The 20981-nt window shown below is 42.5% G+C and overlaps 1 protein-coding gene across 2 annotated transcripts in view; it reads left to right on the top strand.

The window, feature by feature from the left end:
* USP24 (ubiquitin specific peptidase 24) overlaps positions 1-20981 on the top strand; it is a 2799104-nt gene that overhangs the window by 768404 nt on the left and 2009719 nt on the right. For both annotated transcript variants that reach the window (XM_069642114.1, XM_069642115.1), the window contains exons 32-33: positions 5087-5182; positions 5284-5512. In XM_069642114.1, the coding sequence (XP_069498215.1) occupies positions 5087-5182; positions 5284-5512 (325 nt within the window). The remainder of the gene's footprint in view (positions 1-5086; positions 5183-5283; positions 5513-20981) is intronic.

Consider the following 20981-nt stretch of genomic DNA (forward strand, 5'->3'; position numbering starts at 1 on the left):
GCAGATGGTCGCTTACAGGCCCCCACCCCGGGCCCCAGTGGATCTGTTTGCTGTGGAACACCAAGTGTTGCCATTACCCCTCATGGAAGGGGAGAGAGAGAAGTCATTGGGTGATGCTTTGTCGATATTGAACCGGTTTGCATATACATTTCGGCCTCTTCCTCCGATTCCGAAGATCTCCCGTCAAAGCACACTCCTTCCGGTAACCCCTCATTCACCACAGAGGCATTGGTTTTCAGACCTACTGCTTTTGGCAACCAGACCACCTCTCCTTATCCCCCTTCTTGCAGATCTGCTTCACCGGCAGAGAGGGCAAAGTGATTCATCCCTGCTCATAATCTCTCTTCTTGGCGCTGGCTCCTGAAATATTAACTTATGGCCTCTTGTGTTTAGCAGACTATAACCCCAGGGTGATGGAAGCCTTCCTGAAATCTTCCACTTGTGCTCAATATAGGGGAACATGGCTTAGATTTTGCCATTGGATGTTGGATAAGGCAAAAGACAACCTTTAGGCATCCATAGATGACATTCTCTCCTTGTCAAATCTTGTTCAAACAGGGAGCCTATAGAACATATGTAACAGCCATTGGGGGCTTACCTCTCAAATAAAGACAGTTTAATTTCTTTCGATAACCCAATAATTAAACATCACTTTTGGGCAATGGTCTATCTATTTTACCCTATTAGATGCCCTATTGCGAATCGGGGTCTAAACATATTTCTCTAGCCCCGCTCAAAAATAAACGGGTTAAGAAATGTAATACGTGGTTCTCGCCCGAGTTGAGGAGCCTTAGAAAATGTAAAAGAGAAAGTTTTTATGTATGGCAACACTCCCAATCAGATGGTGATAAATTAATCTAGAGCAGGGATGCTAAAAAAATATAAAATGGCACTGATTCAGGCAAAAAAAACATTCTATAAAATCCAGAATGGAGAACGCACAATATGATTCTAAGGAATTGGTTACAATTCTTAAGGAACTAGAAAATCGCATGGACAACATTCTAGAGGGACCAGTTAAAGACGAGGCCTGGTGCACCTTAATCCAGGGTGCCATGATAAATAAGTTAAAGGGAATAAAATGTAAGATCCAGAAGGATAGGTCGGTGATTTCAGATAGGCGGCTAGGTGACAGCTGCACAGCTACAACAGCGATATCACAAAAGCAGCTTATTCCCACCTTCAATTTTAGATGAGTGACGGAAGAAGAACTTAGTGTGGTTTTAAATAATATTAAACCGACAAATTTTAAGGGAGATATTTACCCAACGGTGCTGGTTAAAGCTTGCTCAGATTCACTTATTAGCATTCTGACAAAAATTGTTAATAATTTGTTGAGGGAATGCAATGTGCCCAGGGATCTTAAAAGTGAATGGATAACCCCTTAATTAAAAAACCCAGATTAGATCCTGATATTCCAGGTAGCTATAGACCAATCACTAGTTCTCCATTCTTACTGAAGATTCTGGATCGAGTGGCCTATCAGCAAATACTTAACCACCTGACAAAGTATGGCATTCTTAATAAATGCTAGTCGGGTTTTAGACCAGGTTTTAGCAATGAATTGGCTCTTCTGGATTTAAAGACAAATATGCTGCACAATATGGATAAGGGCCAAACTATGCTGCTGATGGTACTAGATTTGTCAACCGCTTTTGATTTGGTCGAACATCCAATTCTGTTGTATAGATTGAAGGAAGTTGCGAATGTTGGTGAAGACGCAGTGACTCGGATATGCTCCTTCCTGGAGGACAGATCTGTTAGGGTCTGTAGCCATGATGCAGATGTCTGCCCAGTCCCTTTGCCTTACGGTGTGCCACAAGGAGCCCGTTTGTCTCCCTTGCTTTATAACATTTTCACTGCCCCTTGTGTCAATTGCTTCAGAGTAAAGGTATTTGTTTCTCCCAATTATGCCGATGATACAGAGTGTATCATCCGCTTATCAGGCAACTATTGTGAGAATACACTGGCTATCAATGAGATATTCAATCTCATTCAACTATGGATGGCAGAAAATGGGCTTGCGCTTAACAATCAAAAAGCTGAACATATGACTATAGGTACGAGTCCCAGAATTGGGTGTCCAGTCAATTTGTCGAAAAAAAACTGGTCGACTGCAATTTGGTCGACGCAATTTGGTCAAAAACCAAATGGTCGATTTTTTTTTTTATTTATATATTTATTTTTCGGGTTTTCGTTTAGTTAAAAAAGGGGTTTTTAGAGAAAAAAAGGGGGTTGGGGGGGGCCCAAAAAAATTTAAAAAAAGGGTTAAAATAAAAAAAAAAAATTTCGACCATTTGGTTTTCGAACAAATTGGTTCGACCATTTGTCTGGTCGACCAATTTTTTTCGACCAAATGTCTGCCAACCCCAGAATTGCCAGTTTAGGATCGGAATACTCTGAGTTTAGTATAGCAGCTTGTACAATCCCTGACAAAAAGATTAAAAGGCTTGGAGTCTATCTGGATAGAATCTTAATATGAGATTGCACATTAATAACCTTGTGTCGACTTACTACTTTTATATAAGACTCCTGTCTCCTATACACCCATATCCTTACAGTAAGAGTAGTAAGACTATTGCCAGAGCAATAATATGATCTAAGATAGACTATTTCAGTAGCCTGTTGACTAGAGTCGATAAAGGAGTAACTGCAAGACTCCAGGTTATTCAGAATAGTGCCGTATGAGTTATTGTTGGACTAAAAAAATCTGACCACATTTCAGAAGCCAGGAGGGGTCTACACTGGCTCCCGGTGGATGCCAGGATACACTTCCGTTTGCTGACTATAGTTCACAAATGCCTGGATGACTTGAAACCACAATATCTAGCGGAAAGGATAAAAAAGAAGCCTGGGGTTAAAAATCTGAGATAGATCACTCCAATTTGTTGGTGTTGCCAAGAGCCTAAACTAGCTTAAGTCATTGAAAGTGCTCTTTTTACAGCAGCCCCCAGACTCTGAAACTCATTCCCACCCAAGCTCAGAGGGGAAGCATCCTTGGATAAGTTTAAGAAGAAATTGAAGACCTATCTTTTTAAATAACTTCCTTGGTGTTTAGTTTGTATCTTCAACCATTGCAGGTATGCTAGATTAGTCTTATCTGTTGGCAGCTGTTTGTCTGTTTTTATCCCTTCTAGGTGCCATTCTTTGCGCCCGTAGGCCTCCTGGCCTGTTTGGTTTGCGTGGTATAAATTTAAAAAGTAAAGTGACGTTCCTTGCACACAACCCATTTGCACCAATGACGTTTATTTATGTCTGGTCACTTGGAAGACCACTTTCCTGGTGGCAATTGCTTAAGCCTGATCGATGAGCAAACTCTAAGCCCTATCTTTGAGAGGACAAGTTAGTATTGCGAACGCCTCCGTCCTATTTACTGAATGTGGTTTCTGATTTTCACATAAATAAGGAGATCAATTTACCTGTATTCTTTCCAGACCCACAATTGGAAGCAGATCGGAACTTCCACAAGCTCGATGTTCGAAGAGCATTGAGGTTCGATCTCAAGAGTACTAGGGCTCACAGGTATTTGGACAGACTATTTGTCAACTTTTTTGGTGGTCCATCCTGGAAAATAAGCGGATAAAATGCCAATTGCAACTTGGATAGTTGCTTGCTTTTTCCATGCTTGTGCAGTAAGGGCAAGTTAACCCCTCAACGTCTGCATGCCCATTAGACTAGAGCAAAGAGTACAATAGTAGCCTTCCAAAAGCCATGTACCTTGAGCCCATGTGAAAGGCAGCCGCTTGGGCCACTACATCAGCTTTTCGCAAACATTATGTACTGAACATTATCCAGGGCTAATGCATGCAGGCAATCCTCTGGAATATTTTTGCTACAATTTACTCTCTCCTCCCTCGGTAGGAGTAGTGCCCGTTACTCTCCAGTAAGTGTGGAGGAAAAGGAACAGAACATAGGGGTAAAGAAAAGTTACTTACCATAAAAGTACTGTACTCCTAGTCTAATGGCCGCTTTCCTCCATGCGCCCGCCCTCCATCCCCTTAAAACAACTTGAATACGCCCTCCCGTTCCACTGGGGGCATCAAGCACTGAAGGGAAGGAATGAGAGAGGTGGGATTCTGGACGTGGACAGGCAATGTGCACATTGCCCACTCTTTTACGCCCATCAATTTCTTCACAGGGAAGCACGCTTTGCCTTGCTATGGCTCCGGTCTCTTCTCAGCAGGAACTCCTAGAAGTATTGAGCGGACAAAGACAATGGACTAGGACTACAATATTACTCCAGTGAGTAACCTTCCTTTTTTCAGTATACTACCTCACGTGTGTAGGTCTGTAAGGGTGCGTTCTAGAAGGAATCCAGGAAAAGTGTGCTGGGGTGCATCCGGGAGAATAGGGGATGGGGGCAAATGGGCAGGGTCGATGCGCAACGGGGAGCTATGTGGGGGTGGACATGTCCTCCCCCACTCCCCCCCCCGAAACCCACGAAAGGGACTGGAGAGGGCTGGGAACAGGGTGTACTTTCGAGGGGACTGTCTTTTGTTTCTGGCTTTCATACCCTAACCGATTCCTTCCTTCCTTCTTACCGACACACTGTTCTATAGGTTAGACTATTATACAGCAGTCACCAGATGGCTGTGCAAACATTTCCCCAACAGCCTTCAGTTCAGACAATCATTTTAAGACTGATTGTTTTAAGCACATTCTTCCTTCCCAGTAGAATGATGAATTCAAGGTGAATTTTGTGCTCGGGGCCTATTAAATATACTAATCCACACTTCTATTTACTCAATATGCAGACTTCTGTACAATTGGGTGATTGTCAAATTTTAAGCTAAACAATGTAATATTTTAAAGGGAAGTTAAAAGTGAGCTGAAATTAGCATTTCATGAAAAAGTATTGTAGTTGAGACAAGGCAGCACTGTGAGACTTTAACTTGTTCCCTAGTGGGACAGTTTACAGTCTCACAAAGGGGCAGCGCAAAATGTACGATTTAACTTGTTTATATCTTTGTATAGTGTACCTGCATACTTTGACAAATTTTATAGGGATTTTTTAACCTGAATGTATTTTTTGCATAAATTGCTTTAAAGGTTAATTATACAAATGTATTTTTTGTACTGCTTATAGTTTGGTGGTAAATGTTATGCAGAGAGACTCCATCCCTTCAGAAGTAGATTATGAAACAAGGCAAGGCGTGTACTCCATCTGTCTACAACTTGCAAGGTACATAATTTCTGTATTTGTAGAGCCACTGCTGACAACTCCATTGCTGTATGCTCTAAACGTGGCATAGTGTCTATATTAACATTCTTTACCGTTAACAGATTTTTGTTGGTAGGGCAAACTATGCCTGCAGCGCTTGATGATGATCTTGCCAAAGATGGTTTGGAATCCCTATCCTCAAGACCATTTAGAAATGTTAACCGGCAGTCCAGCAGACAGATGTCTCTATGTGGAACACCAGAGAAGTCTTCCTACAGGCAACTATCCGTCTCCGATAGGTCATCTATAAGAGTAGAGGAGATCATCCCTGCTGCACGTGTTGCAATACAAGTATGTTTGTTCTACCTTTGTGTCCTTTATATCTGTGTATAAATAAACATGTCCTCGTAATATACATGTCTTGTAACAGGTTTTAGTACGGTTTCCTATGCTTAAATCACATTTAGTTTCTTTTCTTTTTTGTTTTGTTTTCAGGCTTACAGCTTGTATTGCATATTGATGTAGTTTGCTGGAAGGCAGTAAGAATTGCTTATAGAAATCTCTATAACTGGAAAGTAAGGAGACCATGTTGGTAAAAGTATCGAAATAACGCATGGCACTATGATGCTGTTAGGATTTCAATGATCACTATGGCAGCTAAGCCACCTCCGTTGAGTTGGTGGTTACGGAGACCCGGAAATTCCCTGTGAACATTGTTTTTCTACTTTGGGCTGTTTTGGGTCAGAATTGCAGTTTTTATTTATTTTGTTATCTTGATAAGGGCTCTAAACAATTTTCTGCTGTTTTCGCTTCCTAGAGTTTCTATTTGTAGTGCAAGAGCAATTTACTGAGGCCATCATGCAGCTGCAACTCATTGCCCATATGGCTACCAGGGCCTGGGACGTTCCAGAGCCATCCTGTGTTGCACGTTCGGTTTTCTTAACCAGGATGTGGTTTAGGGAGGAGGCTGGTAGCAGTTGTATTAATTATTTTACGTACCTTTCAGCATTCCTTGTCTTATGTTGGTAGCCATTTACCTCTTTACAGTGGAAAATGCTTTTCAATACATTTTAAAACCCTACACCCCAGCCATTTCATTTTGTGGTCTTTCTGTGTTTGGCTCAAGTGGAATGGGTGATTGCCTCTGTAGGACGGATGCAGAGCACACAAAGGCACTCTGGTTTATACTGGATTGAATTCTCTTGAAAACCGAAAACCACACCTGTTTGTGTGCCTGAGTGAATAAAGTTTGAGCTACCAAACCTGATTGGATGGCAGAAAAAACTTTGAAAGTTGTACAGCTTTACATTGATCGACAGGCCCAATCTCCTTCCTGTGTGTGAGAAGCTCTCTAGCTCTGTCCCTGGGGATTCTATCCAAGATCGCCCCAGTCCTCTGTCGTGCAACCTGTTCTGCAATATACCTGCCTGCATCCCTTGATGCTCTACTGAATCCCCCTCATCTGTGTGGTATTTACTGGACCAGAGGTGGGAGCCCAGGCTGCCTGGTTTGAGCTGTATGGCCTTCTGCTACTCCACAAAACCTCTTGGTCAATTACATCGCATCTTCCCTCACACTCCTGATGCTGCTCCTTGTTATGGAATTGTCTGGGCTGAGGCCTGTGTCTCGAACAGAACCGCTTGTGACCAGCCTTAAAGGGTCAAATGCAGCCTTGCCCTCTTCTTCATTGGTTGACTGAAGGTGGAGTCCTTCATTGTCTTGGATCCTTTTGTTCTGATCCGCCACCTTTCTGAAACTCTGTTCACAGGCGAGCCATGGATCGTTGCCTAGACTTTCTCAATCCTGACACTGAAAGTTACACCTACATCCACAATTTCTGGGCTTCACAGAATGCTTCAGACTGCATAGCCTTGTCAGGGTCTTCCGACACTCATCCTTCGTCTGGTCCTCCATCTTCAGGGCCTGGTGGCTACATGTTCAGCCTTCTTTCAGGCTCTGCCGACTGCAACAGTTTTCTTCTGTAGGCTGGTGGTCCACTCTGCAGACATCCTTTACTGCTCCTTTGGCTGTCAAACCTGGGCATGGATCCTTTCTGGTGGGGTCAACAAGACTCAATTTTCTTCTTTCCCTGAAGTGCCTTTGAAGTAAGACTTACACTGTCATTATGGCCGAGAGCTATCTGTTGACTTTGTACTATTGTTTTTGTAGAGAAACCCCTCAACGCACACACCAGAACAAATACAACCCACTATGAAAGAAACACCTCTTGCAAGGAGAACAAAATTTGAATTCCACACAAATAGAAATGCGCCATCAAGAAGCTATGCTGCCACAGAAGGTTTTGCCAAAATGAGTACAAGCAACACTTTAAAGGCACATCAGTGACGAAATTACAGAGTACATATCCAAATGGCTGGTTGGTGCGACCCTATACATGGGCTACCTGCTTCATATGGGATTCCAGGCCATTGGTCCCAGCACTGTCTGTCCGTGCGTTAATTGCTCGTTAAGAAAAGAAAAACAATGCGTTCCTTATCTCTAACCCAATGTGCACCTGGTACTGCAGACATGGGCTAAGAGACCCTGAGGCCATCGCTTCTAACTAACTACAGCTCGATTGCAGAGATGTTGGCGCCCTTCCCAAAGCTTCACACCTCGTTTTTGGCTGTGTTTTATTCTTCGCGGCACCTCGCAGCACAAATCACTTGACCTATGGCGAAGGCAACTAATCCCTGCCTTCTGATCCATCTTGATTGATTTGGGGGTCCAATAGTTTTATGGTTGGTGGTCTGGGGCCTAGCTGGCACCTTGGAATGCAGGGGATCTTGGCATGGTTGTGCTCGGGCACTATTACTTAGTTGGGACAGGGCAGATCAGAGGCTCTTGCCCTCCTACTCATGCGATCGCTTTTTACTGAGAGCTCTCAACCCCCTCGTGGCCTTGCAGCGCGCATTCCTTCTGGGCTTCGAAATGTTAGCAATATGAGACAATGGAGGGTCTATGAATCTTAGCAGCTCTGGCCTTCCTCTCTGGTGCTCGATCAACAACCTATTCCTGCATGCATGCACTTTATTTCTGTGCACGACATCGGCCTGAACCCTGGCATTAACAAAGAACTGGACCTTGATTCCAACATGGATGCAATTATTCAAGATGACGTTTGGTTCCCCATGTATACCAGAGTAATAACGGACACCCTGTTAGGGAGAAATCTCATTTCATGGTTAATTTCCCTTACCTAGTGAGTCACTCAGCAGCTTTGCTGGATCTCTGGAGTTGTTTCTTTCCCCTTGGTAAGAGTGTGAGCTTTTCCCCCACTCTTACTTGTAGTTTGCTATGTGTGTTGACCTGTTTTTGTGATTGTGGGCTCTGGAGTACACCACTTCAGTTGCCCCCTTCTTTGTGTGTGTCACACAGCACCTTCTGTGCAGTGGCACAGGGTTGTCGTTAAGACTTCCCACCAACTCCATTTCTGAGGTGACTACAGTCCACCAGAAAAGGGTAAAGTTACCATTAACTTTACTTAGTCAGATTTAACCACAGATCCAGAACACACCATCTTACATGGAGTGCTGGAAGGGTTAAACTCTTTATCTGTACCTCCTAGAGCATTGTTTCGCTCTTTTAACATTTAGACATGGCTGGTGGCAGTGGTATCTACCCTAAATTTCTACCGCGGTTATCTTCTATAACCGTGGTAATATTGTAGGCTATTGAGTTAGCCTCAGAACTTAAACCCGCTTGACCAAATCCTTTTTCATTTGGCTCTGGTGCAGTTTAGTCACCATTTATTTTTGTTAAACTCCTTCTTGTGTTTTACTTTGCGGGGCAAACCAGGTTTTCCTTGTTTGTTCACTGTCTTTTGGCGGGCTTCTACCTAGAAGCCCTCCTCAAGGTGCCTGGGTGTCTAGGTCAGCTGAATGTGAGGGAGGGGTGTAGTCACCCCCCCTGCACAGGGTATCCTAGGAAACCCAAGTCACACTTTGACATGATTGGACAAGGTGGTTGTCCGGGCTGGACAACTCCCCCTGCTGGGTGATTGACAGCCAGGCTGTGTGAATGGGGTTTTGCTCATTCAAGGCAGGTCTCTTGGGCTGGAAGTCAGAGAGTCGCCACTGGAACTACAAGGAACCGACGAGGTGGAGGAGAGGTCGACTGCTGCAACTACCCCGTACCAGTGAAGCCCTGCTGCAGTCCTGAGCTATCTACCCTTCAACGACTAAGAGGAGATCCAGTCTGGAGTCTTCTTCCCTTGAGCCTTGTAGGGATAACCAGCTCATCATCTTCAGCCAGAGGTCGCCTTCGTGGTCGAAATCGCTGCACACTGCTGTAGTGGTCGGATAGCCACCTGAAGAACCTCTCCTGTCTTTAAGGAGCTTTCCTTTTATTCATTGTCGCTGCTGCCGGCCTCATCCCTGTGTGGTGCGGACCCCCTCATCGTCCTCCTTCGTGCTGAAGCTGCAGGAAAGCGTGGATTTGTGGGAAACCAACAGGAACAACTGCCGTGGCACCAGCTTCGTTCTTTGAGAAAGGTACTGTGTCCTGTTTGAGGAATTTTGGGTGAAATCCCAATTTCTCTACTTTAAGGCTTGTCCTTACTTTTCCCTCCTTCTTATAACTTTTGCTTCCGAACATTGACAATATCAAAGTATTCTTGGCAACGTTGAATCTCGAACTGTCCGACTGTGTGATCCTCGACAACAGGCACCCGGTGTCACTTGCCATTGGCTCCGGCCCCTTGACTCTTGAATTCCTATCTGTGTGTTCTTCGATTCTGTCTGCCTAACCAACATATTGCCTGTGATTTTTGCCCCCAACTCTCTCTGGGTATCTCGGGTGCTAAGTGTGTTTTTACCCCGGTAGCATTTCTTGCCGCGGATACGCGTTTATCTAGTAGAACGAACTGTCAAAAAGTGATCGCAATTGTATTCACGGTAACATGTTCTGTTTCATAATACCGGTCCATTCAAACACAGGGTACTTACCTCGAATAATACTGTACAAAGTGAATTGGTTAGTTGTAGTATATTTTAAGTATGGTTTTTAAATTAATAGAAGTGTCGTGTTAATAACAAATGGTTCAAAAATAAATGTACTTATATTTTTTGCCTGAAATCTTGAGTCAGTGTTTGCTTGAGTCACAGTAATTGTGGTCCCTTTGTGTAATCTCTGCTACTGCTCATATACTCTTGAGATAAGCCTGTCTGCTCCGTTAATGCTACCACTATAACCTAGTAGTACAGGCTTGTACCAAAGGTAAAACTTGTATTGCCACCTGTAGTCTTAATTGTGTGTAGTGGTCCCTAAGGGCACTGCACATGATTCTGCCTAACACACCCCCTTCTGACATAATAGCCCTAGTAACACCCCTTTCCCCCTGTAACCTCCCAGAGCCCCTACTTCACACACCCATAACCCCTCCTCGTTTGAAAGCACTGGGGGGGGGCCTCAGACGAACGTCCCTCCCTCCCAACAGTTTCTCTGAACATACCTTTCTAAGCTTTTAAAACTTGGTCAAAGCACTTGAACGTTTATCTACCTGTAAATCGTCAATGTGTTTCGTAACTTTTAAAGTATTCGGTGCTTTGTGATGCTTACCTGTTTAAAGCCTTGTACAGTAGCAGAAAATGTACTAACATGTCCTTTCTCTGTCCTAATGTCTTTTAACATGTATTGGGTTTTATGTAGAGCCTTACATGTTTTTTATAATACTTGTATTCTATTATTTGTAAAGTAGTTTTTTTTGGCCTGGATTTATAATAAGTTGTATTTAGTTCACACAATGTAATTAATAAACTTTGTTTTCTTTGCTGATCAGTAATTGTTTGCTCCTTCCTCCAGTCATCTCCCTTGCTGAGAGTGACGACAGACTGTTCTGCCACATTTATCATATAGAGATCTTGGACTAACCTGGTGGAAGTCCTCTATGCATACAAAGGATGGTCTCATTCAATCCCTTCATCAGAGGACTCCAGGAAACTTTCCCAAACAGGCATACGACTTCATGTCCTTGTGTATATTACTACTGCCAGAGCTGAACCTGTGGCTTCGTCTCTGCTGTAGGCACTGTGAGGACTGTGGTATTAGTGCTGTTGAGATTTAAACATAAGGCTTGATTCACAGAGCGTTTTCCGATGGGATTGCACCATAATAACACACTTCTGTGAATCAGGCCCCAAGTCTTTTTCTTGGTAAAGGCCCATCAAGACCTTTTGTGATAATGCTACCTGACTAATCTTTTATTGGTTGATCATTTCTGGACATTAAAGCCCCAGTTGACGCTGGCCACAGATTTGTCCCTCTTCATGTGGGATGCTCACCTGTCTAGTAGCCTCAGGTCTATCTGTTTTTTTCCTTTGCTCTCATTCTGGGAGTTTCCTTTAGAGGGAGCTTTGGTTGATGCCCTGATCATGAACTGGCTGTTTGACCTGGTGTATACATTTCTGCCAGTTCCATTGACACCTCTGATCCTTCATTGTGTGTGCTTTTTCAAGACAACTATGATCCTGTGGCCCAGACTGTGAGAAATAATTGCTATGCTTACATGTGGATTTTGGGGTAGCCCCTTTGTGGAGACTACCAGAGAGGAAGGACTTTCTGTCCCCATCTGTGGGTGGGTAGGAAAACAAATTCTTCATCAGAACCGTCTCAGCCTGAACCTTTGTGCTAGTCTTGTTTCTTGAGAGTGTGTACTATCGGGGTTGGAGCACCTCTGGTGATGTTTTGGATGTCAAGTTGTGTGCTAGGCATCCGTCCACAAAAGCTGTTTCTCTAGTACTAGGAAGTGCTCTATGGTTGATGTTTAGGACTTCCTGCCATCTTCTGGCAGAAGTGGTCTGCATCTTGGTACCTTTAAGGGTTTTTTGGCAGTTCTTTTGGTCTCTAAGCATATTTGCCTACTAATATGCAGTTCTTGAAGACTTTATTTGATTCTTTTCCTCCAAAGCACTTTGTCTCCACATGAGCTTTAAATTTAGTCTTTGCCTTTTTAATGGCGGCTCACTTTGACCCTGTGCATTCTTGTTCTTATCTGTGAAAATGATTTCATATGTTATTTCTTATTGCAATTAACTATGTTCGCTGTTTAAGTGAATTGCAAGCTTAGCATGGACCTGCTTTTCCTTTTGTTCTCAAAGGATAAGGTTGTTTAATATTTTTTTATTTCCACTGTAGTTTAGAAATTTCATTTGACTTGCAAAATTAACCTGCCAGTGCTTCTTTCACCCCATGGAACTGTCGATTAACTTGATCACTGCTTAGCACTCTGCTTCTTTGTTGATAGATCTGAGGTATATGTTAATGATACCATTTATGCGTTTTGCAGGAAAAATTAAAGGGCCATTTTGAAACCATAGATGTCTTGCTGGATTGTCATTTGCATTCAAATGTCCTTTGAGCCGTCCAAGAAGGAGCCCTTTGAGAGCATCAGGGGTACTCCACAAGGGGCAAAGCAGAGACTTCTCTTCTCTAGCATGGTTTGCATTGTTGACCATTTGTCATGTGGCAATATTTTTATTCCTGTATACTTTTACAAAACGTTCTTGTTTAGAAAGGTTAGGGAAGATGCCTTCTTTGGGTTTTGTTTGCAATGTTTTTTGCTTGAATGATAGGTCCCCTTGCAGCGCGTTGCCTGCTATCATTGAGCTGGTTAGTGGTTGGAGATCCATTTTTAAGGTGAACGAATGCATTAGGAATGTGTCCTTTAGAAGAACCAATTACTTTGGAAGATTTGAAAATTACTCCAAGGACTAGGATTCTGCAGTAACTGGTTTAAGAGATTAGAGTTCACAATTGGAGCGTTGTTGGATACGCTGATACTGAAGGCTTTCCCTCTTGAAGAAAGGCTAAGAGACTTCCATCTAACGGTTGAAATCCTTGTCTTTCAAAGACTGCTCTGTGTTCTGGCATTGGATTTACTCTTATTTCTGGATCTTAGGGCCTTTTACATTTTCTTGGTGCCAGAGGGCATGCTGAATATACAATTCCTCAAATGGTTGCTGCTCAGTCAGCGGTACTAATTTGGTGGAAACATGGTACATTTTATCTGTGTCATTGGTTTAGGATATGAGTTGGCAGTGCCACATGCAAGCCCCCCTAGAGGGCACCTTTGTCAACTATTCTCACAAGCAAAGATGGTCACAGATGCCTGGTTGTAGCGTTGGGTGTCCCACATGGGCGACCTTACAGTGAGCAGCCAGTGGATCCGTAGAGAGCGCATCTCCTTGTTGGAGCTAAAATATATTCATTTTAGCGCTGCTGGCATCTTGATCATCTCTAGGCAGCAAGTTCATCCATATCTCGACAAACCATGCCACAGCTATGGGATGCCTATCAAGGGTCTGCAGCTTTTGACTCTACAGATGTTGTGAACTGCAACTCCCATCAGACCTATTCAGCAAAGTCAATGCTATAGGATCAAGGGAGTGGTAGTACAACACATCCAGAGAGCCACAGTGCACAGATCCCTAGAGCCTTATAAAGTGGTTTGGTTTCACTGCATATTTACATGGAAGCCCTACAGCTATGGTATTTGGCCCTGAACATTCTGCATACCAATTAACTGTGTTGTACCCCACGGATCCTCCCTTAGCCACTGACTTTTCAATCTTCACATGAGGCCCTTTGCAGATACAATTCATTAATTTTGTCTCACCTTGCACTTGTTAGCTCATGAGAGCTGATTGTTCTCTGACAGTCTGGAGGCCACACTTGGCAGCTTCAGCAACTCCGCAGTGACAAAGATCTTTCTTTGTGGTAAGCTAAAGCTGAACTTCCACTAGTCATTTTCTGTAAAAACAGCATATTACTTTTGGCTGAGTGTCCATCTACAGTTTTGCAGGCACATCATTTCGGCGTTGGTGAAAGCAGGTTTAACCCTTGATCTGCAGGTGAGCAGGATCTCCTGCTTCTCTTGTTCATCTTGGCACTTGGAACAGATTCCTGAACTTTATTTCTTGCAGAAAGTGCAATTGATAAACACTTTCATCTCAAGCCATTTAAACTTGTGTAGTTTAAACTATTCGGGCTTCTCAACATCCAGTTTGCACACATTGCAGATTATCTGACAAGCATCAGCATGATTCATATAGAACTTTTGCATTCTGGAACACATCTTAGCATTCCTTAAATCCTTCACTGGCTCCAATAAAGGAAACAAAGTTCAAGAGACGTTGTTTAGTCAACAAAGTCGTATGCAAGTCAAACAGGTCAGACATTCTTGCAGGAAAAGTTTCTCTTTTGAGATTTCTTCATTGCAGCCAGGTCATATCGCCTAAATATTGCTGTATGTTGTGGGGTGGTAGATCTTTTTCAGTGACTGCTATGAAATTCCTTAAGATTTGCTTAATTGAGGACTACAAAGTGTTCTGTAAGAATGAAAAACTGATAGTTGTGTCCTTTAAATATGGACTGCACTCAGAACTATTAACTTACCCATAGTTTCTTCCAGTGCCAAGATGCCATTTAAGATGAACATTTGCGCTTTACCTACGTCCCTCCAATGAAGTTACTTTTGGCTTCTCATTTGGCACTTGGTAGGAAAGATTTATATTTTGGCAACTTTTCCTCCATAGTTCTATGGACCCCCAAACCTTTTGTTTTGCAACCTGTCGTTGCCCTCACCTTCGCTCCCCTGGCCTTTTCCTCATTTTGTTATGAGGTAACTGATCAATCCTCCAGACTATCACTACTGGGAAACTGTTTCTCTTTTTACTTTGACACTTTTGTAACTTTTTAACATTGCACACAGTGTCTAACAATGCAGCGCACAGGGGATATTTTTAGATCATCCTAGCCTTTTACACTTGGGATGTTTGGTTACTTTTATGTGCCTAAAGACAAGCTGGTAGCAGTAACTATATTTTTACCATTTGTGTTCCAGTGAGCACATTCGCGTACTAAATGTGGCCAGTGCCCTAAAATGGCCACACCATGAGATTTCTGCTTCTTCTTTGGCCATATTGGTTTGCCTTCATCCTGCCTTGCCAGGTCAGGAAATCCCATATAAGTTGATACAGTTACCCGTGAAAGCCCCAGCGTTTGTGTGCTAGTGATGCCTTTGTGTGTGGCTCCGGAAGGGGGTGGGACTGCCTGGTTCCACTCCACATCTGTGGTGCCTGAAAGTCTGGGTGTGAGGCATGACTGAAACCAGCAGTGGTCCCTGATTGGAACACTGCTGGCTGTTTAAATGGCGCAGATACTTACCAGCGGCAGCTTGTGAACCTTTAGGGGGGGTTCTCCCCACAAGAAAATGTTGAAAAAAAAGGGTTAAAAGTATGCATTTTACAGTACCGTTTTGAAACAAAAAGACTAAAAATGTATTGGTTTCACAGGCAGTTCTTAAGAAGAATTAAGTATTCCAGTACTCTTTCTTTTTTAAAATGCCACAAGCAATCACAAACATGCCTTTGTCATACAAAGAACCACATCCAAATTGTTTTTCTTACCTGTAAACTAGGTCTGGCTCTTTTCTGTGTCAACTGATGCGAATAAATCCTGAGGTCATTGTATGCCTGAACAAATACTGAACATGCATGCTCTGGAAGCTAACATTGAACGTCAGCACTGGCACAATTATCTCATGAAAAAACATTGTATTATTTAGTCATAAATGTTTAGCTATGGAAAACAATTCAACCTTTTAATTTTGATATACAGATGCATCATGTATGTATAAGCATAACACACACACACACCCATATTAAAAAGAGAGAACAATACAAAAGTTTCCCTAAGTTCCTAACTAACATGTTCCTGTGGCCCTCTTAAGTGGTACCCTCAATACAACAGCAAGTAAACATTAAATGCAGTTAATGTATGTCAGCCAAATTAAGAACAAAATAAATAGGGAAGCGTTTTCCTAAGGGATTTGCTCTGTAAAAAGCCAAATCAAGATTTTACATGTATAAATGCTTTCGGCATAATGAAGAACCTATGGGCCATCTTACAAGTCTTCAATACAATTGAACATGCACTGTCGGTTAGGAGTCACTCTTGCTCACTTCTTGTAGAGAAATGTTGCCCACCTATCTTTAATACGTGCAAACGTCTCAATAACTTGCTCATTGAATTCTGGAATTTCATTGATAAGCTGCTTTTCAATAGATAACATAGCCAGTGCATTAAGTCTGTCTTCGGTCATTGTATTTCTTGGAATGTTGGAATCCGTTTTAGGGTTGAAAAGCATTGCTCGGATTCTGCTGTGGTCATTGGTGTGGTCATAAGAATCCTCAACAAAATGATAGTCTCTGAAAATATTTTCTCAAGATTGTTATCAATAAATAGCCTAAATAAAGCAATGGCACTGTTAGCACATTGGAATTCAGGTCTTTCATAGATTAAGGATAATTCAGTGTGCAGTTTGTCTTTATTCAACAAGGGGTTTGCTTGGACAGTTAACTTTGTACTTCAACAGGAAAAGATACATCGTATCTTTGAAACTGGTCACTCTGCAATAATGTGCTTCTTACTAGATCTTCAGTAAACGAAAAGCGCTCTGCTGCAGTGAGAATTAGAAGTTCACACACTTCCTTTGCCACTTGGTTCAAGTGCTGTAGCTTTGTTCTGTGATTTGCAGAGTCATGTGGCAGTTTAGCATCTATATTGTCAGTGGCCTGTCTTACCCTTTTGTTGCTGCTGACCGTCTTTTGTGGCTTTTTCTACATACAATGTGTCAATGTCTCTTTTCTGTAGTTGGTTGTGGGGCATAATATTGTGGAATAGAAAGGGAAAGAAAAAAAATGCCCATCTTCCAGGAATCAGAGACACCCTTGGGACTCGCCCATCGTGACTGTGCCAGTGTTCTCCCAGGCTTCAATTGTATGAAGGCATTCAAAAATATCCTCCCTGTATTGGTAAACGAACCCAACTGTCCATAAATTAAAGTTTTATATAATTGGACCCCCCCCCCCCCACCTCCAGGAAGTCTTCTACCAACAATTTCTTGGACAACTACAGTCCTTTTGGGGAACATGACACAAAAAAGCTTGATATTGCAGACAATTCGGCAAACCAAATTTTGATTTGCATAATGTGTGATCATGCGTGCTCCATGACACGGTTCAATTGGTGTGCGTAACAATAGACAATGTGCATTTGTGTACATATCCCCAACTTTTATTTTGGACCCCACCAGCGGACCCACGTATAACACTGGCACCATCGTAGCTTTGTGCAATTAGTTTTTGTCTGTTTTGAGGGTCTGGAAGTAGGTTTACTTCATGAAGTAAAGCTGTAGAAATGGAATCAGCCGTGGAATCTGTTAAATGAAGAAAACAATAAAACCGTTCAACTACCTTATAATTCTCATCAAGATACCGAAACACTAACACAGATTGAGTGTCATTAGGCACATCAGTTGTGTCATCAGCTTGGATAGCCACAAATTTAGTGTGGTGTGTCTGCCGCATGATGCATTCTCTTTTGACATCCATCATGCAATCGAGAAGCCCATTCTGGATAGTTTTGGAGGTCCTTTAAATACAGTTACCATTTTCAAATGAACGTCTATTGAACTGTCTAGGCTTGAAACCATATCCTCTAAATACTCCTGGATTCAATGAACCCTCTGTTTCAATGTGGCCTCGCAATGTCAATTCAAAGACACCACAAAACAGTATACAGTATGTTAATTTTGATAAAATGTATCTGTTTTTGTGCACTTCCTCGTTATGCTTCCTTATGCTTACACGATAACCTTTGTCTTACTGGCCTGCTATATTTACATGTCCAAACATGCCCAACTTTAACGAGTTATCCATGTGGGATTTGCAAAGAACGTGTTTTTTTTTATTTTCTCACAGATGTTTTAACTCAGTAACTCCTCCTTTTTGTCCTGGCAGCCTCGCCGCCGAATAGCGAGCAGGGAAAGCAGAATAATGAATTTTTAGAAGTGCTACATGTAAGCCAGTCCTTTTTCTCATACCAGGTTTCTGCAAACTTGCATGTATGCCGTTTACCCCAATGTTTTGCAGCTTGTTTAATATTTATTTCAGGCTGATCGGATTCCAATCGTTTCACTTCCTGTTTCTCCTGAGCGGTTAAGCCCACAAATGACTTTATTAATAGCTGATCAACTGTATTCATTTTGTCTACAGTAAATTAAGAATGCGATTTGACCCTGTCACACTTGTGGTGGTGCTGGCTAGCTACTTTTGAGTCTGGTAAAAGTAAAATAAGAAGTAAGCCTTTGATAGGCCAGATGCTGCAGTGACAATTACAATGTTTTTACCTGACTGATGTACCAGCATCAGTGGCCCCCACACATAAAAGATGAACTATCTCTTGTTTTCAGAAAGAGCTTAATGACTGTAGTTTACTTGTTTGTGCCAGGCCACACTTTAACTGGGTACTTAAACAAAACCCACATAGCACTTAAACAGGTTGCACACTTCACAGGTCCTGTACATATAAACTCAAAAATCGTTGAAACATATTTTACTTATGAATCGAACTCCCTGTGGTTCTGTATTTTGACTACCTAACCAAAGACGAGTTCTCTTCAGGTCAGTATCAGCATCTGTATTTATGTCTTACCTTGGCTTGATTGAATTCCTTTGATCGTAGCAAAGAACCTGATGAGGCAGCTTCAGTGCAGAACTCTAGGTAGTTGAAGAGAGGAAAATGGCAAATCACATTTGCTATCATATTCTGGCAATAGATGACTAGAGGCAAATGAGTCGTTTTCTTGCCCGATTACAATAATGTACTTCTACCAGTGCGATTACAATTGGAGTGGTCAAGTGTTCTACCGAAGAAAAGTTCTCTCACATTTGCAAACAGATGAGCGCACCTTAATATTGCTTAAAGCAATGCCTGTAAGACAGCTCAGAGGACTGATGCATCCTCTGTAAAGGACTCTTTCCCTGGAATCATCTCTGCACAGCTGAAGAGGCTTTTTGAGTGTAGTCTGCACTCAAAAAGACTGTTTAGCTTTTGTTAGCAAGTGTGACACCCCAAGAAACAGAGAAAAATGGGTCACACAACTTGCTGATTTACAGAGATGGAATAAATCATTGGTACGCCATATTAGTCCGTTCACTTTTACAGTGCATACATTTAATTGAAAGGATCAAGAAACACGTCTTTGACGCTTTTTCTTTATCCCGTCCCGACCCAAATATAGACTCAGCTCAGGTCGGTCATTCAAGCACTGCCAGATTCCAAAGTCACAGACGCTGTGTCTGTCTGTCACAGCTAAGCAGTAGTTCAGAATTGAATTCCATTGGTAGCGGCATATGTGGGCGGCTGAACAGGAATAGCAGGGTGTGCTACAGGACAGGATTAAGTTGCAAAGGCAGAGCTTTGGGTTGGTCTCAGTACTGGACTAGAAAAGATGCTACTGTGGTCAGAAGTGACATGCATTGGCAGAGCTTGCCTGTGTTATCCAAGCACTGGCATAAGAAGATGTGGTTCTGGAGAGTAGAATGGATGTGCTTTAGCATACTGTGTGTGAATGAGGGTTCTGGAATCGCAAAAGGGACTTGATGGCGGGGATTGACGGACAATGATAGAACTTTCCATGGCCCAGTACCACAAGTACATAGTAGGAGATGCTATGTGACAGCAGTACAGTGCATCAGCAGAGTTGTGGGAAGGTACCTCTAGGAATAGCAAAAGCTTTTTTCCCGTCATTCAGGATTTGCAATTAGTAGAACTCTGTGCATGGCCCAGTAGCTCTAGCAATACACCCCTCTCTTGCCCTGCGGCAACCCCCCATTCCAATAATCGGGGGACACATGTACAAACCTCAGTCTTGCAATGCAGCAGCCCCTACTTCTACAGTATTGGGAACTCCCTACTACTCTACTTATGCACCCCATACCTACCCTTCAGCAATCATGATACTCCCAATAAAAGTTCCAAGAGTCATCTGTTAGGCGACCTCCGTCCTGACCAGTAAAAACAATGCTTTTTCTGTAGTGAATCCATATGCAACCTTGGTGCCACTTACCAGGAAGCGGGTGTGTTGTAAGATGTATGAAGACTCCTATCCTGGACTACTAAGGTGTGCTAACAGTCAAGGCTGTGTGCAAATCCCTGCACTATAACAGTAGTTGGTGCCGCAGTTACCAAATGAGGTGTGGGTGTGGGGTTCAAAAGAGCTTGCAAAGCACTATTTACCTTTCAAACGTGTGATAGTTAAAGTGAGCAACACAAAGCGCCCATTTAAAGATTTGTTTCTCTGTGATGTCTACTGTTCTGACATGCAAAAACAAACCGTTGTTTTAAGTCCCTTATCAAATGTTTTCAACATCATGAATAACAACGAGCTGGAAGTTTGTGACAAAGAATCTGCATATCTATCTTTGTTTATTACAAAACTTATTTTAATACATCTTAAATCTCTGAAGGAAGTGAGGTTAACTAGATTTTTCAGGTTGGCATTATCTTGCATTCTGGGGCTTATAGTTTACCATTCAGGATGTGCTTTATTATACAATTCGGACCTTTTTTATGCAATTTAGGTTTTTGTAAGTAAACTAGACATTAGTGGCTCACATGGCATGGACTGGCTTATAGGGCAATAGGCCCATGGCTGAACCAATAACGCAAAAAGCTTGTGTGGGACAGTTTGATGGGCCAAAGTGGGGCATTTTTTGGCTAATGTGGGCTAGTTTTAGTTAGTTCACTATGCGACTAATGGATTTGATCAGTGTTGCTCAATAAATATTCTTTAAAATGTACAATTTGCATCACATTTTATCAAAAACCTCCTCGAGTACTATTCAAACAGCGTCACAAAAGCAATAAATTCCCATTCGCAACTGTGGGACACTTTTTCGTTGGTGCCCGAGACACTTTTATGCCACAGTCCAACCGTGGGTGCAGGCTCAGACTGGCTCATAGGGCAATAGGCCCA

The sequence above is a fragment of the Ambystoma mexicanum genome, chromosome 1q (assembly GCF_040938575.1).
Source record: "Ambystoma mexicanum isolate Mex_15411 chromosome 1q, UKY_AmexF1_1, whole genome shotgun sequence".
Classification (NCBI taxonomy): Eukaryota; Metazoa; Chordata; class Amphibia; order Caudata; family Ambystomatidae; genus Ambystoma; species Ambystoma mexicanum.